Here is a 27,212-nt window from a genome sequence, read left to right as displayed (position 1 = left end):
CAATCTCGCGCCGCCCTCTCTCTTTCAGTCTCACAGTCCGACTCATCTCTCTCAGTCACCGACTCACTCGACTCACTCAGCTCTCTCGCGCTGGCCTCTCTCTCTCTCTCTCTCTCTCACTCTCTCGCCATCTCTATCGAAGACTAGAAGGTCACACCGTCGCAGGCTTCGCAAATCGCAACTGAACAGGTATGTCTCATTGTCTCTCACTCTCAAGTCTCAATGTCTCATCTCTCTTTTTCTCGTCTCTCAGACTTTACCCTCTCATCTCTGTCTCTCATCTGTCACTAGGGTTTCGAATTCTAATTTGGGGATTTTTGTGTAATTGCACTGCAATTATTGCAGCTCTCAGTCATCTCTTTCACTCTCTCGCCTCTCGCCTCTCATCTCTGTCGAAGACTAGAAGGTCGCACCGTCGCAGGCTTCGCAAATCACAACTGAACAGGTATGTCTCATTGTCTCTCACTCTCACTCTAAGTCTCAATGTCTCAATGTCTCATCTCTCATTCTCTCGTCTCTCATACTTCACCCTCTCATCTCTGTCTCTCATCTGTCACTAGGGTTTCGAATTCTAATTTGGGGATTTTTGTGTAATTGCAGCTCTCAGTCATCTCTCTCACTCTCTCGCCTCTCGCCTCTCATCTCTGTCGAAGACTCAAAGGTTGCAGGGTCACAGGGTCGCAGGCTCGCAGCTTCTAATCTGAACAGGTATGTATGTCATCTCTCTCACTATGAAGTCTCGTCTCTCATCTCTGTCTCTCACTCTAAAACAGTGAAACTAGGGTTTCGAATTCAAAGAATCAAATTTGGGGATTTTTGTGTAATTGTTGCAGGTTTCGAAATTCAATTAATTAGGGATTTTTGTGTAATTGCTAAAAGAAAGTGACTTAGGAACCGAATTGATTTGTTTATATGTTGTGCATCTTTCATATTTGTTTATATGTTGTACTTGTGCATCTCTCAGATTTGTTTATATATTGTGCATCATTCAGATTTGTTTATATATTGTGCATTTGTGCATCATTTAGATTTGTTTATATATTGTGCATTTGTGCATCATTTAGATTTGTTCATTGCCTTCTCTTATTTACTGCATTTAGGGTTTAGGAGGGATGGACCCCCAACATCAGAAGCAAGACGAGTGAATAATAGCCCATTAGGCCTAGAACCGTGGTGGAGAACCGCACCGCACCTTGAATGGTCTGGTTTGGTTTGGTTTTTTTTATTTCTTTCACGGTTTTAAGCACCAAACTGCACCGTGTATTAATGTCCGGCGCGGCGCATGGTTCCAGGGGAAAAGTGAGTCGAACCGCACCGCGCCCACCCCTAATGGAATGGGTTTATGGATATGGGCTGCCGACTGCCAAAAATCTTGAGTTTTTCTGAACTAGTGATGTGAATGGGTTTACTTTGTATTATACGCACAAAAAAATAAAAACTTGAGTTTTCTGAGGTGACCCTTTGTTAGAAGTTCCTGGCTCCGCCACTGCCAATAAAAATTATATGTTTTTTCAAATTAAGTAAACTTTGATTTCAGTTTTAGGGCAAAATCCAAACGTGTTTTGCTCAGAAAATCGAAATGAGGAAACCTCACAGCACAGTCGCAACATCAAGCAAAATAAAGCTCAAAGAACCCGAATCTTCCTCTTCTTCTGAAGATGTAAGTAATCAAAATAAACTGTCGTTATTATTATTATTGTTATTATTATTCTATTTTTAAGAAAATTCAATTTGTTGAAATTTGGTTTCTTTTTTTTATTTCAAATTTTTAAAGGAGGAGGAGGAGATAGAGCATGAGCTTGCAGAGGTGACATTTGGGGAACTGCAGAAGGCGCGCTTGAACGGGTCGCATTTAGTGTACCCAAAGCCTAAAGAAGAGAAGAAGGGTGGCCGGGCAAACAAGAACCGGTAATTTTAGCATGTATTTGATTGTTTTCCATTGGTTTTTGTTGGGTTATTTTGTAACATGGTTGAAGTAGCTGAGTGCGGGTGTGTGTGTTTATGTGTCTGTGAAGGCCAATGGAGGTTAGTTGCAAGAGGCCTGTAAAAAGATTTCGAGAGGTCATTCAAGCTTCAAAAAAGGTGAGCTTTTGATATTGAAGTTTGCTCTGCTTTGTAATTTATATGAGTTAATTAATTAGGATTCAACCTTATTTTTCGGATCCCTGTTTGTGTTCCATTTGGTTCCAAATTTTCATGGGAAAGAATAGGTAATGTAAATATTTTACTATGAATAAAACTTTACAATAAAGAACTGCAGCTTGTTGCTTGATTTTGTGCTTTTATGTTTTTTCTATGAACTCTTAGGAACCAAACCTGGTTTTGATATTAAGCATGACATATCGGAATTATGGTTTTTAGTATTTCATGTGCCTTTGGTGTTTAGGATACTTTCTCCCTTTGGAAATATTTGACGTGTCAAAGTTATGTAAAGCTAGAAACATATGAGAAAAGTTGAGTTGTCAATTGATCATAAAGCTAGGTATTTCCATACGTATAACATCTACTTATTAAGACAATTAATGGAGGATTGGAGTCAAAAGAAAGACTTACATGTGATATTCCTTGACTTAAAAAAGGCCTATGGTAGAGACAAACTTTGGTGGACCCCACACAAAGAAGAGCTTTTATTAACTATTTTAAAATTATTGAAGATATTTATAAAAATGAAAAAACCTGTAGTACCTGTTACATGTGGAGAAACTAATGACTTTACAATAAAAGTAGGACTATACCAAGCATCAAGACTAAGCGCCTTTACTTGTTTATGATAGTGATAGGTGAAATTACAAAATTTATTTAAGAATTCATTCATGATGTATGTTTGTTGATACATATGAACTGTCACTTGCAGCAAAACTGGTAACATGGACAAACGCATTAGAATCAGAAGGTTTAAGAATTAGCAGAACTAAAGCTGAGTATATGGAATGCCAATTCAATAAAGATACAAAACAATAATAGTTTAATAATAAATCAGGAGCAAAATATCAGTTAATGCAAAATGACGGGGAATAGATGATAAAGTAATAGATAGAGTTGGAACATGTGAAAGTACATGAAATACTAAATTGAAATAAAAATCAACAGTTAAAAAAGCAAATCGAATTTAAATTTGTTTAATATCTTCTGAAATAGTCTCCAAAGACATTAATCAAACATTAAATTCTCAATTCATCCAATCCACTTCAAAACAAACATCTCTGTCTGCAAGAAATGTTGAAATCAAGACTTTAGTTCTTTATTATCCATGAAAAATCAGTTATATGTGTTTTGAATGAGTTTTTAAACCTTGAGAGAAAATAGTTTGGGATGCAAAATTCTTAGTTTTAAAACAGTGCAAAGTCTTACACTGTGACGTGCATAAAATCCCATAGAGTAGCCGTATTGAATGCAAAGTCAGAATTTCACACCTGAATTCTCATACCAATGTGGTAGATTCAAATATCAATATAGTCCAATTACAACCATTACAATCCTCTTCGAAATATTTACAGTCTAAAACAACTGAAACAATCACCTATACTGAGCCTCAACTCACCAAAATGCTTAAGTTCTAGCAGTCAACAAAAGATGAAATTCCAACGTATGACTCCAAAAATTCAGCAAACTGACTCCCAAAAGTCTCCATCTAGCAGCATCTGAATTGTTAGAGAAAAGGATGAACAAAACAACTATGCTCAGTAGGAAAGAGATTGAATTGAATTCTACCTGCTTTTGCTTTTTTTTTTTTTTTTTTTTTCTATGATGAGTATGATATATCCAAAACTTTCTTGTTTGTTTGCCTTCTCATGCACAAACTATTGATAAAAATTATTTTTGTAACATATGTTTGTTTCCAAACCACATTTCACATCATGTCATGTTGGCTCAAAGTAAGCATGAGAAGACCCATTAGTAATTTGTTGAAGTATCATCCGATTTCCCTACCTCAATGCACTATGATGGTGTTTAATTGTTCAAGGAGTGCTCACTATTAGCTTGCCTTTTGTTGGCTTGATCCTCCTTTTGCTATTAAACACCACAAACATGATTTTTAGTTTTCAATTTGTTTTTTATTTGAAATCGTCTTTATCGATTTTCATCTTCTTATAATGTATCAATTGCTGATGCGAGTCTTTCCCTCTTATCCTTAGGTTTGGAATCTTCACTTCTGTAGAAACTTAATTGATATTGAAATTGATTGAATTTCTTCTCTTTTATCTTCAATTTAATGTCTCTTTGTCTCGTGTGGGTCTATAGAAGGGATTGACTACTTGAATCTTCCAAAATATTTTCCTGAAATTGCATTTCAGTTGGTTGGTTCATGAACCATCGTTACTCTTTTACCATCCATCTCAAATGATTTGGAAGGCTAAGATTTCCTTGCAAGGTTCAAGTACTTGTTTGGATAATTTCTCATGCGAGCCATGCGAGGGTCAGTACTTGTGATTCCATTCAATGTAGGAAGGCATAAGTGAGTCTTTCATTATCTTGGTGCATGGAAAAAGAGTGGAACTTAGATTGTAGCATCTGCTCTTTGCAGAGGCGAGAATGATTTGGGTGGTTCTGGCCTCTTAGGTAACATTATTGGTCGAAATGCGTTGTGCCTTAGGGGAAGCTTCTAGGGCAAGAGTTTTGTGATGGCTGTTTTTTTTAGGTGATCTGGTTAGAAAGGATGATAAAATTATTGAAGATAGGATTGGGGCGGAGTCACTTGTATTGGAGTGGAATAGATTGAGATTATGTCCTTGTGTGCCACAGTAATTGTTGAATCGAGGGACGTTCCCATTTTTATCCTTCATCCAGACTGGGGAGCTTCAGTTTTCTGAGTTAGAGGTTTGTTTGTGGGTCTTTGAGTGCAGTTTGTACACTGTTTGTTTTAGATAGAATGTTTTGTGGTGCATTCTAGATAGTGACCTGACACTCTCTTTGTTTATTATTTAAAAGAAAAAAAAAGACTAAGAGACCAGCCACGACTAACATGAGAAGAAGTAATACAAAAAGATCTGAAAAAAATAGATGTAATAGGAGACACTGCATATGATATAAAACAAAATGGGAAGTAGAGAATTTATGCAGCTGAGTGGATGGATTTAGGACAAACAAAGGGTGATAACAAATGAATTTTTAAGCACAAGTGGATGCATCTTTCATGCTTCATAGAGTGTCACACTGTGCTTTCTAGTTTGTCTATCTGAATGGGCTTTCTAGTTATTATGCTCATTTCTTTGCGATGGGATTTCTCGGTCATGATATATCTTATGTAATGCTTATAAAAAAATGTTGAGATAAAGTAATAAGTATAAAAAAAATGTTGAGATAAAGTAACGCTAAAAAAAAAAAAATGTTGAGAACAATCTTATCTCAACAATACATTAATCTGCCAATAGCTTATTGTTTCATTATTTATTAATTAAGTACTTTGGTTGAAATTCCTTCTTGTTATGGGGCTTAATATGCCCATTTCTTTGTGATGGGATTTCTAGGTCATGATAAAACATGAAATGCATGTTCTTATGAAAATAAATGTTGAGCATCTTATCCCAACCATTATTCGGCGAATAGATTATTGTTTCATCATTTTGTTCATTAATGTTCAGTATAAAGCTTTGTTGCATTAATTATTAATCAGTTACTTTGGTTGAAATTCTTTCTTGTTTTGTTCAGGTGGTACGTGACCCACGTTTTGAATCTTTATGTGGAACACTTGATGAAGAGGGGTATAGTCTCTCTCTCTCTCTCTCTCTCTCTCTCTCTCTCTCTCTCTCAGTCTCTCTTGCCCCCTCAATTTTTGGTGTATGTGTGGCAAATAACATTTATTCTAGATAGGGGAAAGGTGTTATAGAATTCTAGAGAAGGGAATGGTATTATGGAATTGTGGGGTGTTTTGGCTGGAAAGGAATCAAAGGATTTTTTTTGAAGTTTTTAAAGGGGCCAGGGTAGAGGTCTTATGGGATAAAGTAATGTTTTGGACATCACTTTGGGTTTCAGTTTCTTTGGAGTCTCAGGAAATTATTTTATTTTTTGGTGCTATTCCTGCGGATTGGAAAGCTGTTCTTTTCTAGATTTTATAGTTGCATACTTGCATAGTAGCTAGAGATTTATTGCATTGCCTATTTGTTTGTAGCGGACAGCTTGTCCGTAAGACTAGTAATGGCTTTGGCTTCGACAAAGTTATGTTTTATATAAAAAGAAAGAAAGAAAGAATAACATGTATTCTACAGGACTATGAAGAGATATGGTTTCGTATATGAGGACTTGATTCCTGCCCGAAGAGAGGTAAATTTTCTTTAATCAGTTATATATCTTCAGTTTCCTCTATCTGTGTGTTTATTATTTTTTCTGAGTTTTGTTTGGGTATGACAGGAACTACGGAAGCAATTGAAGAAATCCAAGGACCCAGAAGACATTGAAAAGCTAAAGAAAGATTTCTCTTGGCTTGTAAGTGCTTGCCTTTTTGAGACATTGAATCTCTCATTTATTTGACCACGCTGTACAAGCATACATTCCTTCTAACTTCCTATATTGTTTGAAGCAAAATTAGAAATATTGGTTCAGTCACTATTCAATTTTCTTCATTGTTGTGTCTTTTCAGGATAAAATGCAAAAACCTGAGTCTGCTAAGCGTACTGAGGGTGTAATTCTGGCTGAGCACAAGAAAAAGGAGAGAGAAGCAGCAAAGCAAGGGAAACAACCCTATTTTCTTAAGAAATGTAATGCCCTTCCCCTTTCTCCCACCCTCTCCCTCTTTAGTTAGTATTGGTTTAGCTTTGGTAATTTGTATTGAGATATCGCCCTAATAGTACCTAATTATATAAAGACATGAGAACATTAGATAAAATGCTAATTGATGATTGAGCACATTTGCTAATTGATGATTCATATTTTCTTTTCTTATTTGCAGCTGATATCCGAAAGAAACGACTTATTGATAAGTATGAACAACTCAAGGTGCATATTCTCTTTTTTCTCATGATGTGTATTTTATATGCTAATATACATTGTTGGGACTAGTGCCTAGTTATCATGAGTTTGGAAACTAATATTAATATTTTCATATGATTAGGGATCTGGGAAGCTTGAAGCCTTCATGGAGAAAAGGCGGAGGAAGAATGCTGCAAAGGACCACAGATACATTCCATACCGTAGGCCTGACAATACTGAGCAATAAATTTAATGGTTTCATCACAGAGTCAATTTTGATTTCTGCTTTCAAAGCATGATTAATGGTTCATCATCTAGCTGAGGAGGTCAGATCATTGTTGGCGCTAACTAATCTCTCGAGTTTTTGTTATATACCGAGAGATGTTATATACCGAGAGAGCGTAATAGGATTGCTCACTTAGTATTGACGGAACATTGTATGTTCTTTTGATTAGAGAATGACCTCACGTGGCTTATGAATTGTATTTAATTTATGCATCTTGTAACCGATTTTGATTCTTAATAAAATTCAGTCTCTTCTTTAAAAAAAATTATAAACACAAGATCATCACAAAAATAAGAAGAGGATCCTAATTTGTCCAATCATCCCTTATCTGATGTTTATTTTTATTTATTTATTTATTGAAGTTTTATTAAATTAAGCAACTAAAAAATAAAAAAAGGGTTAAATTGGACATTTTGAATTTAATTTAATTTTATAATAAATTTTATTTTTGTTTTGTACCCGGATGTATGTATTGCTTAAATCTTTGGGCATGGCCCATTGTTTTATTTAACATCATTACATCACCAAATGGAAAAATGGAATGAAATGACAAATGAATTAGAAATTATTTGGTATAACTAATCACCGTCATATGGTGTAACTAATAGTGTAATTAATATATGTGTTATAATATGAGTGAATGTGAATAATATTATACTTTAGGAGAGATAAATATGTTATTCAATAATACATTTACATATTGGATTAGTTACACCACCTAATGGTATATCAATTACACATAAAAATTATCGGCAGCTAGCTAGCACATTGCATTCATTTTTTGATAATTGATACCATGCAAGTAGCCCATTATTATATTTATTTATTTTTGGTCAGAAGAGTAGTATACTACTATACTCTATATGATGTATGAAGAAAGCATATAAAAATAAAAAATCACATAAAGAAAGAAGAAAAGGTGCAGGCTTAATGCCTAAAAGCAGGATTAAAAAAAAAAACCCAAAAAAAAAAAAAGAAAAAAAAAAAGAGAAGAGAGCTCAAAACGAAAAGCAGGAAAGACCCCAGACGTGGCACAATTCCCCATGCGTTCCCACTTCCATAGTTCCATTCCCTAACTCCGTCACAACGATCGTCGTCCCTTTCTGCCGCCAATTCCGACCCCTCCACTTCCACGCCGTTATTCTCAACACCGCTTATATCCCTCTCTCTCTCTCTCTCTCTCTCTCTCTCTCTCTCTCTCTCTCTCCCTCTCCCACCTCTCTTATTCTGAGGACGAAGAGGAAGACCTTCCTCGCTCTCTGAAACCCTAATACAGGTGATTCTCGGCGACTTTCCCTTTTCTATCCATTTTGGCTTTTCCATTTCTGTTTCCTTCACTTCGAACAGTTTTGCAAACCCTAGGTTTATTCTCTAATTTTTTGTACGCATTATTGTTGAGCTTTGCAGCCAACAGCCAGCTATGACCTTCTAATCCAAGTTTTGAATGCATGTCTAGGTGAAATGCTTTCAGATTTTGCTAGTTCTAGCTGCTAGGAAGTTTTTATTCTTCTGATTTTTGATGATTATTGGATCCATAGAAAATGTTATTTATTTAGGATTGTTGTTTCTGTATCTATTAGGCTCGTTATTACTTTACTTGATTCTTAATTTTTTTTTCCCCAAATTGTTGTAATTTTTTTTTTTTCTTTTTGGTGTGTGTGTATGGTTTCAATTTGATTTGGTTTGGTTTCATTTTTGAATTTGAAGCTAAAGGAGTGGGTGGACTTTATACTCAATGAGTAAATGTTGAACTAAACCTCACTTTTACTTGCTACCATATAGTATGCTTCATTTAAAGCAACCATATGTTGTTTAATGTTATGGGTTTCGGTGGTATCAATCAGGAATGAGTTTGTTTCTTGGTATTAATATGTGGCCATTGCATTAAGTTTTCTAGTCAGAATGCAATAATGTGTATAATGTTCCTTTACAAGCCAATTCAATACAACAAATTATGCTGCAGCAAATTAAGCATATAAGTATATAACATGGGAATTGAATACACCAAATAGCGCTGCAGTTAATTGGGTACAACAGATAATGTGGCAGCAATTTATTTGCATTTTCCTTTCATAAGGAAGGGCTCATATTGATATTTTATTTTAAGTTTTGGATTTGGGTTCTTAAGCATGAACGACAGACTAAATCTTTTTCCCTTTTTGTACTTTTCAGGGGAGTAGCATTTCAGTTCTCTGTGAGAAAATGGTTTGAAGCAGTTTTTGAAATTTCTTGTGTGCGTATATTTCTTGGAATTGCAGTTGCTCTTCTTTTTTCTTTTTACCTCCCTGCTTATATGCAATTGCTCTTTTAGTTGTGATTCCTGTGAATGATAAAGTCAAATTGTGATTGTTTTTCTTTGACCTTTTTTTGTCCATTACAGGGACTTTTAGTGTTGTCTTTATTCTCTGTGCATTCTATTGTGGTCTGCTAGCCACTGCAATAGACTTTCAGTATCTGGGCAATCATGGGGTCAGCTTGTTGTGTTGCTGCAAGGGAAACAACCCACCCAAACAGAACTGGAGGTGAAACATTGCGCAGGAATGCCATATATTCACCATCATGGAGTTTTCGGTGGGATAATCGACGGCGTGTTGCTGGTGAAATTGATACTCCATATCAAGCCACTCGTGGAATTAGTAGCAATGCTAGCATGGAGTTAAAAGGGCCATTAAGTTCTGAAAGAGGTAATTTCTCGGATCTGGGAAGCCCACTGGAGAATTTTGGAACACCTACCTCCCAAAAGTCCCCTGTTCATGGGGGAACTACAAATCTGAGGACTCCATCTTCAGGTGAACCTTGTATTTAATTATAATTTCCACTTCTGGAAAATGAAATGTTATGATTTTCCCACTTTTCATCCTGAAATTACATACAGTTTAAATAATCATGCTTGTTCCAAGTTTTAAATAATCATGAAATTACATAATTGTGTGCTATCTTGTTTAGAAGACTAATTTACAAAAGTTTGAACGGAGTGAACATGCAATGGGCTCTAGTCCTGGGTTTATAAAGTGCCACATTAGAAATGGCTGTCAGGTGAAAATATATTTTTCCAATCCTCTCTAGTGATGTAAAGGACACAACGATATCATGTTTGCATTGTAGGACTTTCTGGTAGTGATGAAAGACCAACCTAAAAAGGAGTTTGTAACCTTGTATCTTAAAATTTATGTTATAACTTAAAAAATTGCGTACTGCTATATGTTTTTCCATATATACGCAAGAACTCAGCCAAATTGGGTGTGTTTATAGGAAACTGCACAAGTATGCACCCTCTGTCAAACACAAGAATATTTCCACTCTTCACTGCTCGCTTTACATTGGGCTCTGATTACTCGGACAGCTACATGCAGCATTTTTCTTGGATGTGGGGGTGTGGGGTGTTGTAAATCCGAGTTTTAGGATGACTGGATCTCTCTCATACTTTTTTATAAAGTTCAGATTTTCATTTGGTCATTAGAAATAAAATAAGGTTCAAATGTACATTTTTGCTTTTGACAAAATACAAACTATTGATATTTTGATGTTTCACTGTATTAAGCATGTTACAGATGAAGTCTTACTCCCATCTTTTTGTGACAGAAAATATATTTTAAAGTTTACAAAATATATGTTATTATAAAAGAGTTCAGTGGTAACCTGTAGTTTCCTTGTCGTGAAATTACTTGCTCGGTGAAATAATGGTAACTGTTGTCAGATAAGATCTTATCAGTTCACATCTTTGGATGCTTATATGCGATGCTTTACACACACACATCATCAGGCATACTTCCATTTTATTTTAGGCTGACACATGTAATTAAACTCTTGGATTGCTATTTTTTGTTGGGCCATTCGTTGTGATTTTACTGATCGGAGTATGTGCTTTTTGCAGATCTATCCATGGGAAGCAATTATTCTCCAGACGTGAGTTTGACCCAGTTGAAACTGGATTTGTTGTACTGGGAGTTATGCTTTGTTTGATGCTCTAGCCTTTTTACCCTTTGTCATTAAGATTGTCTTAACCTCTTTCCAACTGCATTTTAGGTGAAGAATTTGGAAGAATCACCAAGTATTGCAGATTCATCTGCATTTAATCTGTCATTGTCCATGCCTACAACTATTTCAATACCAACTGCAGAACCTTCACCTGCCCCTAGTTACCCACTTTTCGCCAACTCAACCCCATCAAGACGGGCCCGTCGTTCACCAGGACATCAGCTGTTGAGACAGGTTTCGGATAGTCGAATATTGGGATTGAAATCTCCAAATAACAACTCAATATCCGAAGGAAGACAGTCTTTTGTACTGTCCACTTGCAGCAATGACTTAGCAACTGGATCCAAAGCTGGGTCTTCTGATGGCTGGTCTATGCGTACCTTTTCTGAGCTTGTGGCCTCTTCTCAAAGGGAAAGGTGGTCTTTTGACAGTGAACACTTTGGTTCTATCCATGGAAAGCTAAGTGGATGTAGCAGCAGGTTCTCATGTTCTCCTTCCATAGATTTGCAGTCTTGTGGAGTCTGCTCAAAGCTCTTAACAGAGAGAACTTCATGGAGCATCCAGAAAATTATTTCCAGTAGTGAGATCTCAGTGGTTGCTGTGTTGGTCTGTGGACACGTTTACCATGCTGAGTGCTTGGAGACTATGACATTGGAAGCTGATAGGTTTGACCCGGCATGCCCAATTTGTGTGGTCGGAGAGAAGCAACTCTCGAAGATGTCGAGAAAAGCTTCGAGGGCAGAAGCAGAGTTGAAGGCAAAAGCCCACAAGATATCAAAAAATAGAGTTGTGGATAGCTACTTTGATGGCGATTATGATGTTTTTAATCATCATCAAAATTACAGTGATAGAAAAGGAAAAGTAGTTTCTAAATTAGAACCCAGTTCCAGCACAAGGAACTCCTTTGCAAAGCCTTTCTTGAAACGGCACTTTTCGCTTGGGTCCAGGTGGAGTAGATCCCTCTCAGAAAACGATTCGGCTAGGAAGAAGGGGTTTTGGGCCAGATATCGTAAAGATTGAGGAGAGCATATCCCTTGCCCACCCGAGGTGGTATTACATGTAAGATCAGGCAAGCAGCAGTCTGATTATAATAGATATTAAGTTCCACCAGCAGCAGCATTTTAGGATTTTTCTTCTGAAAAATGTACTAGTCTCTAGCTTCACTAATAAATTCAGTTTCATTTCAAATTTGCTTTTCTCGGATTTTTTAGATATATCTGTCTCATAACCAACCCTGCATGTATCACTATGTATCTGCAAATACAGGCTCAAGAATTCTTCAAATTGTCATAGAGGGAATGCGATGACAATGCCATTAAATATTATTACAGCCAGAAAGACCATAGCTGTACAAGCTTTTTCCACTAAACCGAGATTACAACTCAACGGAGGTAGGCACCAACCTTCCTTACCGGAAGCAACGCCATGACTGGCCTCCCCTGGCTTTCTTTCATTTCTTTTTATCAAGTTTTAAAATAACAAAAAATTAATACTTTAAAGGGTTAGCGTTGGGATATTTTAAAATCAAGCTTTATACAGTGATAAATATCATAATTTTTAATTCTTTTGGCTGAAATGGGGGGGTAATGCAGTAAATGCACAACCGTTATGTGCCTCGAGCCTCAAGGCTCAAAGCTTTGGAGTTCATAGACTTACTAGCATCTGCCCTTCGTCTAAGAAGCTCAAGATCACAGGTTCTGATACCCCAGCAAACTTTGGCAAGGAGCAGCTACAACAGTCACTATTAGATTTCAAATTCAGGAGTAAATCAAAGCTACTGGTGCAACCCAAATATTTCTTCTTCATTATCTCGGCCTAGAGACAATGGTTCTTATTGATATTTGTCCAACTGGCTTAAGCAAAGTACTGCTCTATTCATATGAGCATCCTCAATTTCCAAATATAAGGTATTGAGGTGAACAATTGAGGGCATCAATACTAAAGAAAATGAATTTTTCAGAGGCTTAAATAAAAAGAAACTTCAACAATTTTTTTTAAAGAAGGTGGGTAGAAAGAGCAATAAAGGGGGTTCAAACTTCAAATAGAATGATCTTTTCTTTACTAACATTAAAATGAATGTTAGTCCAAAAACTAAACAAATACAACATGTAACGCATTTCCGAGATATCAATACTATTATACAAAGGCATTGACCCATTGAGACATTTCCAAATTGTTACCTTTTCCCCTCCCCCATGTTACCATGTAGCACAAACCACAAACAATCTTGTCCAGTGAGTTGAGCCATATCAAAGGAAAGGTGGACCACTATTGGACGTAAATTCATCTTCATAAGTTTGTGAGTTCTAAAATATGGCCTTGTATATCCTCTCTTTCCACAAAGTATAAATGAAATACAATCGCAACATCTGAAGCATAGATCATCGGGTCCACCTCCAAAAGAAATACACAATAATGACTGTCACAATCATGCCTGCATACTTGATCCACTGATCCGTACGGTGCCGCCTCTCGATGAGCTTCAACACAGAGTTTGAGAGACCCACAGTGTTCAGGACGTCCAGTGCTTTTCGTTGTGCTCTCTGAAACAGGAGAATAAAGGATTCAACAAGGTTTACAGAAGCATTAGTAAGCAACAAACATGCATTGCATCACTAACTGTTACTTATCAAATATATTGTATATAGCTATTGGCCCTTTTCTTTAGCTTCATTTAACCTGAATGAAGTTAGATTCCCTTTTGACTTAGCTTCAGATTGCTTCCAAAATTCATTCTAAGGAAAATTTAGAAGATAAAAAAGCCAACAGAAACTGATATATATCATTTAGGAGTTAAGCCACCTGGATGGCGGAATTCACTTGGTTGCTATTCATCATATCTTTTATCCTATAATTGGGGAACTGCTACATCGAGTATTTTCTGTGTGGATATGCGGAGAAGATTATCATACTTGTAGAGTCTGCTAATTTTCAAACCATTCAGTATGAGACATATCAGAGTGTGCTTCAACTAGAACTTAGTTGCAAGGATCTTGTATTTATGATGGTTGGCGGACGATGGATATCCAGTTGTACGATAATGATAGTTCAATGCATTTTATCAACTCTCTAGTTTACTGTCACATCAGTAAGACTCTCAACTCGATGAAAAATTATATAATGGTTTCATTGATACATTTAAGAATTACTTTTTCATGAAATTAGCTCTACATTTAGTACCCAAATTGATGACATTGATAAAAATTTAGAGGACATAAAAAAACAAAGCTCTTTTATTGAAAATAAAATTTCTAATAAAGAAAGATCTTTGGAGGCAATGACAAATACTATTGAAGATGAAAAAAAAAAAAAAATTGGTGAGTGAGAATCCTCCTCTTTTCTTCAAGCCTATCAAAAATAATAAGAAAGTTTAAAGGAAACCAAGGCGATGGTTGTGCTTCCAGAGAATAACAGGTAGTTTTTCAAGTGCACGAGAAGTACAACATCAAAGGCAACGGAGTTAAAGCAATTTTTTGAGTGGAATGGTGCCATTAAACAAGTCAAACCATTCACTGATGTGACATGGGAGCTTTCTCAACCATTTATTATATTATTCTAATCAATTTAATTTTGTGGCTAGCTGGCGAGGTTCTTTGTTACTCATGTAGCTCCCAAATTAAGAAGAGAAGTTAATTGAAATTCCAAGTTTGATGATGCTTATACTTTGACATCACAAAACTCAAGTTTAATATGTTAATGAGTCTTTTAGTAAGGAGTCTTAAGAAGTTCTATTTGAAGGTTATAAATAAGGCTATCTCTTGTAATGCCCATTAAGTGTTGTTGAAGGCTTGGTGGCTTGATATTTTGTTTACATTCTCCTCTCTCTTCCCTAAAATTACAGCAACCCTAAACTTCTTTTTCTCTAAACCTCTTTTAATTACTAAAATTTCTACCATGTAAAGCCCACCACAATCCTAGGCAACACCCACCTTGTGTTGTCCTACATCAGTTTTAGGCATAAGCACAAACTTAGGAATTAAGTTTACTCTATTTAGTTTTTACTTATTAAAATTGGAATTTTTGGGGGGTTATTTATTTATTTATTCGGATGTATTTTTGACAATTTATGGTCTAATTGTTAGTGTTTCCTATTAAACCAGGGCATTTTAGGTATTAACTAATTACTATTATGGAATTGCCTTATAGGCCTTATTGTGATAAAGCTGTAGACTTTTGGCATACATTGAGTGATTAGGAATATTGATTTGAGTTATCCTATCCTTGTTTTAGTTCTTCTCCCTATTATCTCTACTCTCTCTGCAATTCTCTCTCCTGTCCTGCATCACATATCTCATCTAAAAGGATTTCCCTTGTTGTGAATCATATTTCATATCTGTGCCTTTCAACCAGTTGAAATCTAATTAAAATCTCTAACCTTCACTCAACCAATTTTCTCACAGTACCTATCTTATACAATTAGAATTTGCTACACAAAAACTGAGTAACTACTACACCCACACACAATATCAAAGAAGGGCTACCATTACATAAGAGCTTATTAATGAATGTTTTAACTAGAGAAAACAACAAAAATAGGGAAAAATAGCAAATTCCCTATCCCTTATTTTGTTTTTTGTTTTTTATTTTTTATTTTTATTTTTTATAGAAGATCAGTGAAAAGTGAGGTGAATAATGGTGAGCACAAGCATGGAATACCTTTAAGCGTTCCCTTTGTCCTGAATATTTTAAAAGAATAGCTTCGCCAATGGCACTGGCTTCTTCAAGCATGCGAGAAGAACTATGAACTGACTGCATTGCTTGTGCCTCCTCATCGAAGATTCTCAAAACATGAGAAGACTCCCCATTCTATAGCATAAAACAAAGGCATAAGCATGTGTAGTAAACAAGAAGTAAAATGGGATCCAAACAAAGGGCAAGGGAATGCAAAGTTCATACAGCTCTTCCAAGCAACTCTGCCCTCTCTCTGGCTTCCATCATCCTCTTCTGATTTCTTAAGCTATACTTATCCAAACTTTCCTTCAAAGAAGCAGCCTCTTCCGCTACTTGTTCCACTTTTCTGCATAACAATGCAAAATAGGATCCAGTTAATGAAACCCAGTTACAATATACAAAAATGACCAAAACCCACCTCAAGGGACAAGGAATTAACTACACAAACCCTACCTTTTCCAGAGATCGCGTTGGGACTTGGCGGGTACAGAGCGCCAGAGGCGGTCCATCTCGGCACAGAGGGATTGGATCTGAGTAATGTCCTTTTTGATGGACAGGGAAAGGTCCGGGGAGTCGATGCCACTTGAGTACTCCAACCTCTCCAGCCTCTCAAGGCTGTCTCTCGTCCTTAATAACAACTTCTTAGCGCTCTGATATATCTCCGACAGCGTCCCTCCTCCCATTTCCACCGCCATTGCCATTGCAATATTTCACTATTTCCTTCTCTTTTTCTGTTTTACCCACATAATTGAAATTCAATTAATTTTGATTGCTACGGATGTATAAATCACAGCCACCAAATCACCAATAATTGCACAGAATTACAAGATTTCAGTAACATTTTCATGCTTGGCCCCAAAATTTCAACAATCACAATAATTGGAAAATTTTTCGTGAAATCTGAAGCTGATCTGCAGACCGGCAGGTAGCAAATATATCTAATGGCAGCTCAAGAGTGAAAGAACTTTTTCTTTCTATTTTTAATGTTAAAATAAAATGAAAGATCTGAGAGGGAAAGAAAAAAAGACTGAGGAGCCCACATCAGGTGCTCCATTAGTATTGTGCCATGGTGATGTCATGAGTAGGGGTCGGTGTCTGTCAGTTTTGGTCGGTTTGAGGCCCAAACCGCAAACTGAACCAGATGGACTCACTTTGCAGTTTGGTCGGTTTGTGTTTGCTTTTCATTTGTTACTAGTAGTGGGTAGAGGAGCAGCAGGAGCTGGGAGTGATGTTTCAGCTGGGGTACGATCAACTTGTTATGAATGTGGTGGTTGGGATTGTTCTTCCATCACAAAAGATTCGCAACACACACTCGATGTATAAAATCTTTTTTCAAACAAGCCATAAATATTAAACTGCCCCACCAAGAACACATAATCAGATTTCAAACAAGCCATAGATTACCCCCACCGATCCATAAATTAATTATATATCAAATAATCAAACAATAAATTCAAGCATTATCCAAAACAAGCAAAGTAAACCAGTAAAAAAAGATTATAAAAAAAAAAAAAACCCCTAAATCAAAATATTCAAACAAACCAGCAATCACATGGTAAATCTCTCTGCTTGTGTTCATATTTTGTAAACAGATAGATTTGAAACCGACACTGGTAGCAAGCAATCACATTACAATTTACAATCAGAGTACTAATATCACATTAATAATAAATATGTCAAACAACCCCAGCAAGAAGTACCCACGGTCTCAACCAAAATTCAACCAAAAAATCCAATTTTTATAATAAAAATCATAAGAGAAAGAAATTATACCTCAAGATCAGCAGCACGAATTCCACAAACAGATCAAATTCAAATCTCAGCTCAAAGCTTCAACCTCAAAGCCTCAAACCCGAATTGAAACCAATAACACAATGGTGCATTCAAGGCTAAGACAAGAAAAACAAAAAAATTTCTTAGATATTAACCTAAAATCAAACCCGAAATGATCATTGAAAATTAAGAGTATACTCTGTCAATAAAATATGAAAATTGGGTTTACCCTCTTTCACTCACGGATCGAGACAGCAAATTGGGGGAAATCAATCGGGTAAACAATTAGGGATTTGGGTGTTTATTGCTTAGAGAATTGGAAGATGGGGTCCTTCTTCTTGGGTATGGAGATCGGATCGTTCTTCTTGGGTATGGAGACGGAGATTGATCGATTGGGAGGGATGGAGTGGTGGTCTATGGAGAAGCGGACTCAGGGAAAAGCAAGCGTACAAGGAAATGGATTTTCAATTTTCTGGGTTTATGTGATTTTCAATTTTATTCTTTTTTGATGAAGTGATTTTCAATTTTCTTTTTTCTTTTTTTGGCAAATAAGTGTTTTTCAGTTTTATTCTTTTTTGATGAAGCGATTTTCATTTTTTTTTTTTTGGCCAATAAGTGATTTTCAATTTTCAAGTGAGGGAGGAGAAAATATATTTATTTTTGGGCTTAGATAGACAATCTCCTGGGCAAAGAGTAAAATTTTGGTTTTGAGAAAATTTTTGTGGAAATTTTGATTAAAATTTTAATTTTGATAAAATTAGACAAAAACGATGAAAATTACTATTAAAATACGAAAATTTTGAATGAAACTTAACCATATGTTTATTCAACATATTATCTACTACATTGAAAAAAAACATTAAAAGAACCAAATTATATAATAGGTTTTATATGATATAAGGTGAATATAATACGCGCTGGAGGTAAATACTATTAAAAAAATGAGTCACTAATTAATAACCTTAATTCTATATTGTTTAGGATATGATATAAGATATTAAGATTTAGGTCATTTAAGATATTTTTAATTATTTTTTATATATAAATATATTAGGGTTTAAAAACAACTAAACGAAACACCAAAATAGCCTCAAATCTCAAACCTTTTTTTTCATTTTCAATTGCCTAAAGACCCCAAACCTCAATCGACCCTAAAACTTTTTTTTTCTTTGCTTTTTTTTTCTTTCCTTTTCCTTTTCTTCCCCCCTGACTTCCAGTTTTCTTCTCCTCTGTGATTCTCTGTGAAACCTTTTGTTTCTCTCTTCCAGTCTCTCAATCCCTCCTCCCTCCCTAATCTTTCTTCCCTCTCCCTCCCCCGATCTCCCTCTCTTCCTCCTCTCCCTTCGACGACGGCGCCTCTGTAGCTTCATCTCCGATCTCTTCTCTCCTTCCGACAACGACGCTCTGCCTTTGCCTCCCCTCTCCCTCTGATCTTTACATCGAATATTTCGAGGATTTCAAAAAATTTCGCCGAAATTTTTCGAAATTAATTTGGTATGGTGTTAAAATTTCTATACCCCTAAAAAATGAAATTTTCTGTGAAATTTTGCTAGGTGTGCTTGTGCTATTGGCACACCTGAATGGTAAAAATGTTTACATTTTACATAAGAGGTGCGAATTTATAATGTTTTTTTATTTAACATCAATTTATTTAGGTACCAAATTACAATATTTTTATCAATAATGCTACACTTACCACATTTTTATACCATAATTTCATACCATCTTACATGGCATTAATACATTGGACACTACAAATTAAAAAATAAAACCTAAAAAAGAAAAAGGAAATACTCTTCCAGTAAAGTAATGACACATCAGGTGGGATACAAATATGGGAAAAAAAATGTGGGACAACTAGCATTATTGTATTTTTATTTTAATTATTAAAACAACTTTATATTATTCAAGTTTACGTACTAATTTTAGTTTTTATAGGTTTTGAATCCCTCTCTTGATTGAGGGTAAGTTTTTGTTTTGTTTTGTCGAGTCCACTTTCTTATTCTTTGAAAAGGTTTATTTAGGGTTTTCTTATGACTTTTTTTATCAATAGAGTCACTTTCTTAATTGTTGGTTTTTATTCAGTTGTTATTTTAGGTCCGATGGTGATTTATATCCTATTTTGGGGGTGGGTGGTGCGGGTACGATTGTTCGTGATCGCACAAATAGATTGTGGTGGTTATGGCCCTCTATCTTGGTCGTATTGCTTCTTCTCAACAAATAGATATTAGCATTTTTGCACGGGATCCATTTTGTCTTGGGTGCTGGGTTTTCTTCTATTCTCTTGGAGTTCGTTCAATTTCAGAAGATGGAGGAGGATTTAGTTCCTAACAGGCGGGCACCTTTTGGAGGAGGCTAAGAGAGTTTTAGATTCAATTATTCGAGATTTGCTATAGTTATGTGTCTAAAATTATAATGGGATGCCACATGCTTTTGCCTGCTTTGTTTTACATTGTGTAAATCTTATTAGTTAGGTGAGCGAAGCTCCTGTATGCCTTCAAGTATAACTTCAATTGGATTGTAACTCTTGTTTAGTTTTCTTCAATAAAGTATTTTTCAATCAAAAAAAGTCTAATAAAAAAATGTCATTCTACTGGTTGTAATATGTAGATTTGCCAATCAATCTGCCAAACAATATTTTTTATTTACAAGTAGTCAAAACTTTTTGACCGAGTCATAATAGTCACAATTTATTTCTTTACTTCCTTTTTATTAATTGTTGTATTCTGATTTAAAGCGTAAATTTTAAGGGGATGTAGGTAGTCAATTATGATTTTAATGGACTTTAATTTGTGGAATTGAAAAGTCTGATGGTATTCAGTTTAGACTTTTAAAGAGTCCAAAATTTGATGATATTCAAATAGGACTTTTAAAAAGTCTGTAGGTATTCAATTAAAACTTTTAAAATATCTATAAAAGTTTGTTAGTATTCAATAAGGACTTTCAAAGAGTCTTTACAAGTAATTTGGTAATCAAAAAGTTATTGACTTTTATAAAATTCAATAAACAGTAGAATTTGATGGAGTTTGGAGTGTGAGGTATAAATACTAATTCTCCAACCTCCTCCCTATAGATTTCTAAGGAATCAGGTTTAAAAAAAATTCACGCTAAACAAACTTTTCTGAACAAGTGAGTTCTCAACACAACAATCTTCCATCATAGACAACTTTCTCATCTCATCTTCAGGTAGGGTTCTCAATAATTTGATGTTATTCTTTTATGTAATATAGATCTATGTGTTTCTAGTTTATGACTTCTCTTGTATTTAGCTAGGGTTTAGGGTTTTCTTGGTTTTATGGTTTACGGTTCTCTTCTATAGGGTTCATGGATTTTCAACATGCATCATCTATACCATTTACAAATTTTAAAGGGGAGTTTTTTTTTTTTAGAAACTTCAAGGATTTGAGATGCACAAGTCTGCATATCATCTATAGTTGCATAAGAACTCCAAAGTACCACACCACCAAAATATATCACTACTATAAAAATTGTCATAGATGACATTTTTATGAGTCATCTAAGACCCTTTATGACTCTTTAAAAAGTGTCATTTATGTGAGTGTCATTAAAAGTGTCACAAAACGCATCATGGTATATTTATCAAGACGCTTAAAAAGTGTCATAAAATCTCATTTGAAGCATTATTATATCCATTACATGACATTTAAAAGTGTATTTAATTATTAAAAAAAACATCGTTAAAAGGAATAGAAGACATGTAAAAAGCGTGTTTAATTCAAGAAAAATGTTGGTGTGAGTCAACACGTGTGATTATTGTGTAATTATTAGAATTAATTAGGTGATTTATTAATTCCTGTATTTTAGTTATAGGCCCATGTATATAAACCACTTTTAGTGGTCTTATTCAATTAATCAGAAAATATTGAAACCCTAAACCTAAGCCTCCTCTGAACATGGTATCAGAGCATGGTTCTCTATCCTACTGGTTTTTTTTGAAGAGTTTTTTTTCCAGAAAAAATTCTACTGTTCATTGCCTTTTTTCCAGCTTTGTGGTTAAGTGCATGCAGAAGCCGCCGGACGCCTTCAGACCCTGACTTCGAAGGCTGGTATCTGACTTCAGCAGCGACGCCGCCGGACGCCTGCCACCATTGCTCGCGGGCCGGACCCCTGCCACCGTCGCGTGCTCTCTGCTGCTGCTCCACGTCGGTCCGTCCACCATTAGCGACGCCGACACCATCGCTGTCCCCCCTGCCTGCGCGCCGCCGCATCGCTGTCCCCCCTGCCTGCGCGCTGCCGCATCTCTGTCCCCCCTGCCTGCGCGCCTCCGCCCCTGCCTGCGCGCCTCTGTCGCACGCCGATCAACAGCGACGTCAGCCTGCGCGCCTCCGCCACACATCAGCAGCCGTCGCCTGTCCGCCTGTCAGCCTGTCCGCCTCCGCCTGCTCCGTCGCTCGCGTCAATCACCAGCGAGTCGCTCCGCCTCTGCCTGTGCGACGCCGACCTGGTCTGTCGCGTGTAGGGGCGCTGTTTTGCTTTTCTGTTTTTTGTTGATTTTCTGTGTTGCTTTGTACTGTAGCAGTGCAGTGGACTGTTCCTCTTTGTGATTTTTTGGCTGTTTGCTCCACGTGCCATCATGTCTCAAACACCTCCCTCTAGTCCTGGAGGCTCGAACGGAAATAAGAACAAAGATGTGGTTAACTCCAAACTGCCGTTGCCTGCTCTTCCTCCGTTAAGCTCCCAGGATGTGTCATCACTTGTCTCACCCGAGAAACTTGATGGCTCGAATTATATTGATTGGGCTCTCATTGTGCAAAATAAAATTAGAGGTCGAAAACGGTGGGGTTTTATCACAGGAACACGAGCAGCTCCAGAAGATGTGAATTCGGATGAGTTTGAAACATGGGAGGATGAGAATTGCATGGTCAAGTCTTGGCTTCTTGATGCTATGACCAAAGAAGTCCGTTCTCTCTTTATTCGATTACCGACGGCGAAGGACATCTGGGACGCGGCCAAACAGACTTATACAGTGAGCCAAGATGCTTCCAAAGCCTATCAACTCCATTGTGAGGTAATCTCTGTACGTCAAAATGGTGGATCTATTATTTCCTATTTTGGCAAGCTACAAAAACTTTGGCAGGATATTGATGCAATTGAACCTTGCATTATGGATTATGCGAGTGATGTTGAAAAATATACCACTATGATTAACTCTCAGAGATTATACATGTTTCTAGCTGGTTTGGATTCTCATCTAGATGGAGTTCGGGGTCGTATTCTTGCCATGTCTCCTCTGCCTAAATTACAGGCGGCCTATGCGATTGTGTGCTCCGAGGCTAATCGGCAAGAAGCTATGATGGGGAGTACTGATGGAGCGGTCGCTATGGCGGCCCGAAAATTCTCCAATAAAGATGCTAAGAAACCTGACCGGAAGTGTACTCACTGTGGGGGTACAACTCATATGGTCGAAAAATGCTTTAAGCTTCATGGCTATCCAGAGTGGCATCCGAAGGGAATGAAAGCCTCTTCTTCTTCTACTCCGAAGGTTGATAACTCAAGCTCCAGGGTGAACTCTGTTAGTTCCTCCAGCTTTGTTGCCAAGTCAGGTATCTCTAACTCTGTTTTGAGTACTTCTGCTTGTACTAGTAATGGTGCATGGATAATTGATACAGGTGCTACGGATCATATGACTTCTGATCGTTATGTTTTTAGTCATTTTTCATCTGTCTGTCCTAAACCAGTTATTGTTAATGCTAATGGTGTGTCATCTCCTGTTCTAGGGGGCGGCACGGTCTCCTTCTCCTCTGTTTTATCTTTGCATAATGTGCTGTTTGTTCCTTCCCTAAATTGTAATCTTATTTCTGTTAGTCAACTAACCAAAACTCATAATTGTGTGTCCACATTCTTTCCTACTCATTGTGTTTTCCAGGACATTCATACCAAGGAGAAGATTGGCAGTGGTAGAAAGAGTGGTGGTTTGTACTATCTGGATAGTGGGGTTTCCGCTTCAGACAGTAGTGGCATTGTGCGTTTAGTTCGTGATGGCTCCTCAGAAAATAAGAAGAAGATCTGGTTGTGGCATCGCCGACTTGGTCATCCTTCCTTTAGTTATCTTCGACGTTTATTTCCCTCGTTATTTCTTGGTTTAAACATTTCCGTTTTTAATTGTGAAGTTTGTGTGTTGGCCAAAAGCCATCGTTCTGTGTTTCCTTCTTGTGATAAACGTATGGATGTTCCTTTTGCTTTGGTACACTCGGATGTTTGGGGTCCTGCCCCATGTGTTACACATAAAGGAATGAAATGGTTTGTGACTTTTATTGATGATTGTACTCGAATGACTTGGGTTTATCTTCTGAAACATAAAAGTGATGTGTGTGCTGTTTTTCGCCTTTTCCATAAAATGGTTCTCACCCAGTTTGCCTGTCCTATTAAAGTTTTGCGCTCTGATAATGGCGGTGAGTTCGTTAATACTGAGTTGACTCAGTATTTTGCTTCTACGGGGATTCTTCATCAAACTTCTTGTGCTCATTCTCCACAACAGAATGGGATTGCTGAACGCAAAAATCGGCATTTATTGGAAGTCACTCGGTCCCTTCTTCTGGGTGGTCACGTGCCATCTTTACTCTGGGGTGATGCTTTGAGTTCGGCTGTCTATCTGATTAATCGGACCCCGTCTAGTGTTCTTGACTTTCGGCGACCGTTGGATGTTCTCTCGGATTTTGTCTCTTTACCAGGTATCCTTCATTTGGAACCCAGGCTTTTTGGGTGTGTTGCTTTTGTCCATTTACATTCTCATCAGCGATCTAAGCTCGCATCTCGGGCCTTGGAGTGTGTATTTGTTGGTTATGGTCCATCCCAGAAGGGGTATCGGTGCTATCATCCCTCTACTCAGCGCTTCTATGTCTCTATGGATGTCACTTTTCATGAACATCAACTTTTTTATTCTCCACGTCCACTGGATTCTACCCTTCAGGGGGAGGTTTCTAGTGAAGTGCAGAATCGAGATGATGTGTTGTTTTTTGATAAGTTTGGTTATGGGAGTAGTAGTGAGGAAGGGTCAGAACAGACTGCTGATCACCCAGTGTCTGAGGATGATACTGAGAATGCGGAAATTACTGCGGATGATACTGAGGATGCAGAAATTACTGAAGATGATACTGAGGATATGGTAGGACAAGAACCTACAAATTCTGAGCCTGAGGAGTCACCACTCCATGATAGTACCGCCATCTCTCCTACTCCATTGAATCAATCTTCTTCGTCTATTGAGGTAACCAACAATACTCTTGATTCACATTCTGGTTCAGATCTTATTTCTAATGCTTCTAAATTTACGCTTCCTCCTCGGTCTAACCGAGGACAACCACCAGCTAAATATGAGCCAGATCCAAATGCCAAAGTTAGGTACTCAATTAATAATCATGTGTCATCTGTTAGGCTGTCAAAGTCATATGAATCGTATGTTCTGCAATTATCTTCTGTTTCCATTCCTAGTAGATTGCAGGATGCTCTTGCAGATTCTAGATGGACCAAAGCTATGGCTGAAGAAATGGCGGCATTACAGAAGAATTCAACCTGGGAGTTGGTTTCTCTACCTAAGGGGAAGAAGACAGTTGGATGCAGATGGGTGTTTGCAGTCAAACACAAAGCTGATGGATCAGTTGAAAGGTATAAGGCAAGGTTGGTAGCAAAGGGGTATACACAGTCCTATGGCATAGACTACTTGGAGACGTTTGCTCCAGTGGCCAAGTTAAACACAGTACGGGTTCTGTTGTCTTTGGCTGCTAACAAAGATTGGCCACTTCTTCAGTTTGATGTAAAGAATGCTTTTCTCCATGGTGATTTGACTGAAGAAGTATACATGGATCCTCCTCCAGGTATACCAGAGTTTGATAATACAAGATTGGTGTGTAGACTGAAAAAGTCTTTATATGGTCTTAAACAATCTCCGAGAGCCTGGTTTGGGAGATTCACCCGTGCGATGAAGAACTATGGTTATCGGCAGAGTAATTTTGATCACACTTTGTTCCTAAAGAAAAGGGGGAGGAAGATTACTGCTCTTATTATTTACGTTGATGATATGGTTCTGACTGGAGATGATTATGAGGAAATCTCTAATTTGCAGAGGTACTTGTCTCAAGAGTTTGAAATGAAACAGCTGGGGGACTTGAAGTTCTTTCTTGGGATAGAAGTGGCTCGGTCTAAACATGGCATATTCCTATCTCAAAGGAAGTATGTTTTAGACTTGTTGTCTGAAACTGGTATGCTTGGGTGTAAGCCAGCTGTCACTCCTATGGAGCAAAATCATAGACTTTTTGAGTGTTTGGGGGCTTTGCCTGCAGATAAGGGGCGATATCAGAGACTTGTTGGAAGATTGATATATTTGTCTCACACTAGACCTGACATTGCTTATGCGGTTAGTGTAGTAAGCCAGTTTATGCATGCCCCGTGCAAACCTCATATGGATGCTGTGGAGCGAATTTTACAGTATCTAAAATCTGCACCTGGTAAAGGATTGTTGTTTGCTAATCATGGTCATGTAAATGTTGAAGGTTTTTCTGATGCAGACTGGGGAGGTTCAGCAGATGATAGAAGGTCTACCTCAGGCTATTTTACCTTTGTAGGAGGAAATTTGGTGACTTGGAGAAGTAAGAAGCAATCAGTTGTATCTAGGTCGAGTGCAGAGGCTGAATACAGAGGTATGGCACTTGGAGTAGTCGAACTTTTGTGGTTGAGACATTTATTGACTGATTTAGGATGTCCACCCACCAAACCTATGGACTTGTTTTGTGATAACAAATCTGCTATTGATATAGCACATAATCCTGTTCAGCATGATAGAACAAAACACATTGAGATTGATCGACACTTCATCAAAGAGAAACTTGAAGCAAAGATTATTAACTTTCCATTTGTAAAGTCCGAAGATCAGCTTGCAGATGTGTTGACCAAGGCTGTGGCAAATCGGGTGTTTTTGGACTCACTAGACAAGTTGGGCATGTGCGATATATATGCACCAACTTGAGGGGGAGTGTTGGTGTGAGTCAACACGTGTGATTATTGTGTAATTATTAGAATTAATTAGGTGATTTATTAATTCCTGTATTTTAGTTATAGGCCCATGTATATAAACCACTTTTAGTGGTCTTATTCAATTAATCAGAAAATATTGAAACCCTAAACCTAAGCCTCCTCTGAACAAAAAATATGTCATGATACAAAACCCTGCACTTTTAATCATTACTACAAAACTTTAAAATTGAGAATAAAATGAACAACACTTTTTAACAATTTTTTTTTAAACAACTTTCCATAAAATGTACTCTTCATACTGTCAGATATATAGCTTCAAGAAGTGTCCTGCTGTAAGTGTTAGATTAATTGAGTTGTGCATGTGAGCAAGAGGGAGAAAGAGAGAGTTGCTTTCTTGTGATACAATGTTTTTCATCTTTATTTAAAAAGATCAAAAAGTTCAAATTAATAAATGTGTACAACTCAATAAATAACTCACTTAAATTCTAGGCATCCAAACTCTCGAATCCTCAAAAGCAGCTTACTGACAAATTCCAATGACATTTTAATTTAGACAAAAAAATAAGAGACAGGAAAAGGAAAAACAAAAATCTGTTAGAGCTGCACC

At 37.0% G+C, this 27,212-nt stretch overlaps 3 protein-coding genes across 4 annotated transcripts; 2 read left to right on the top strand and 1 right to left on the bottom strand.

Annotated features, from left to right (window-relative positions):
• Nucleotides 1–7,477, top strand: LOC147299066 (rRNA biogenesis RRP36-like protein). Its single transcript, XM_086229898.1, has 12 exons — nt 1–189; nt 346–445; nt 601–708; nt 1,538–1,660; nt 1,775–1,908; nt 2,016–2,082; nt 5,650–5,702; nt 6,207–6,261; nt 6,349–6,423; nt 6,578–6,695; nt 6,887–6,933; nt 7,049–7,477. The coding sequence occupies exons 4-12, from the start codon at nt 1,580–1,582 to the stop codon at nt 7,151–7,153; spliced, it is 735 nt and encodes a 244-aa protein (XP_086086024.1). The 5' UTR covers nt 1–189; nt 346–445; nt 601–708; nt 1,538–1,579; the 3' UTR covers nt 7,154–7,477.
• A 746-nt stretch (nt 7,478–8,223) lies between these two features.
• On the top strand, nt 8,224–12,366 carry LOC147299065 (RING/U-box superfamily protein). 2 transcript variants are annotated; one of them, XM_086230160.1, is made up of 5 exons: nt 8,224–8,468; nt 9,365–9,425; nt 9,573–9,981; nt 11,067–11,098; nt 11,219–12,366. In XM_086230160.1, the coding sequence occupies exons 3-5, from the start codon at nt 9,657–9,659 to the stop codon at nt 12,188–12,190; spliced, it is 1,329 nt and encodes a 442-aa protein (XP_086086286.1). In that variant the 5' UTR covers nt 8,224–8,468; nt 9,365–9,425; nt 9,573–9,656; the 3' UTR covers nt 12,191–12,366. The 2 variants fall into 2 exon arrangements, with proteins under 2 accessions (XP_086086286.1, XP_086086287.1); XM_086230161.1 differs by lacking the exon at nt 9,365–9,425.
• Nucleotides 12,367–13,206: 840 nt separating this feature from the next.
• LOC147299064 (membrin-11-like) lies at nt 13,207–18,106 on the bottom strand. Its single transcript, XM_086252166.1, has 6 exons — nt 17,844–18,106; nt 17,615–17,730; nt 16,295–16,572; nt 16,067–16,187; nt 15,827–15,976; nt 13,207–13,713 (listed from the first exon to the last, which is right to left on the bottom strand). The coding sequence occupies exons 3-6, from the start codon at nt 16,540–16,542 to the stop codon at nt 13,552–13,554; spliced, it is 681 nt and encodes a 226-aa protein (XP_086108292.1). The 5' UTR covers nt 16,543–16,572; nt 17,615–17,730; nt 17,844–18,106; the 3' UTR covers nt 13,207–13,551.
• Between the last annotated feature and the right edge of the window lie 9,106 nt (nt 18,107–27,212).

Source organism: Dryas octopetala, chromosome 1 (assembly GCF_963921425.1).
Source record: "Dryas octopetala chromosome 1, drDryOcto1.1, whole genome shotgun sequence".
NCBI lineage: Eukaryota > Viridiplantae > Streptophyta > Magnoliopsida > Rosales > Rosaceae > Dryas > Dryas octopetala.
The sequence above is the reverse complement of the archived record's forward strand: the minus strand, read 5'-3'. Positions and strand labels throughout refer to the sequence as shown.

Coding starts and splice junctions, on each gene's coding strand:
- LOC147299066 (XM_086229898.1), top strand. CDS start 1,580: ATGAGGAAACCTCACAGCACAGTCGCAACATCAAGCAAAATAAAGCTC. Junction 1,661..1,774: donor CTTCCTCTTCTTCTGAAGAT/GTAAGTAATCAA, acceptor AAATTTTTAAAG/GAGGAGGAGGAGATAGAGCA. Junction 1,909..2,015: donor GGCCGGGCAAACAAGAACCG/GTAATTTTAGCA, acceptor GTGTCTGTGAAG/GCCAATGGAGGTTAGTTGCA.
- LOC147299065 (XM_086230161.1), top strand. CDS start 9,657: ATGGGGTCAGCTTGTTGTGTTGCTGCAAGGGAAACAACCCACCCAAAC. Junction 9,982..11,066: donor TCTGAGGACTCCATCTTCAG/GTGAACCTTGTA, acceptor TGCTTTTTGCAG/ATCTATCCATGGGAAGCAAT. Junction 11,099..11,218: donor GAAGCAATTATTCTCCAGAC/GTGAGTTTGACC, acceptor ACTGCATTTTAG/GTGAAGAATTTGGAAGAATC.
- LOC147299064 (XM_086252166.1), bottom strand. CDS start 16,542: ATGGCAATGGCGGTGGAAATGGGAGGAGGGACGCTGTCGGAGATATAT. Junction 16,188..16,294: donor CAACGCGATCTCTGGAAAAG/GTAGGGTTTGTG, acceptor ATTGTTATGCAG/AAAAGTGGAACAAGTAGCGG. Junction 15,977..16,066: donor CAGAGTTGCTTGGAAGAGCT/GTATGAACTTTG, acceptor TTTATGCTATAG/AATGGGGAGTCTTCTCATGT.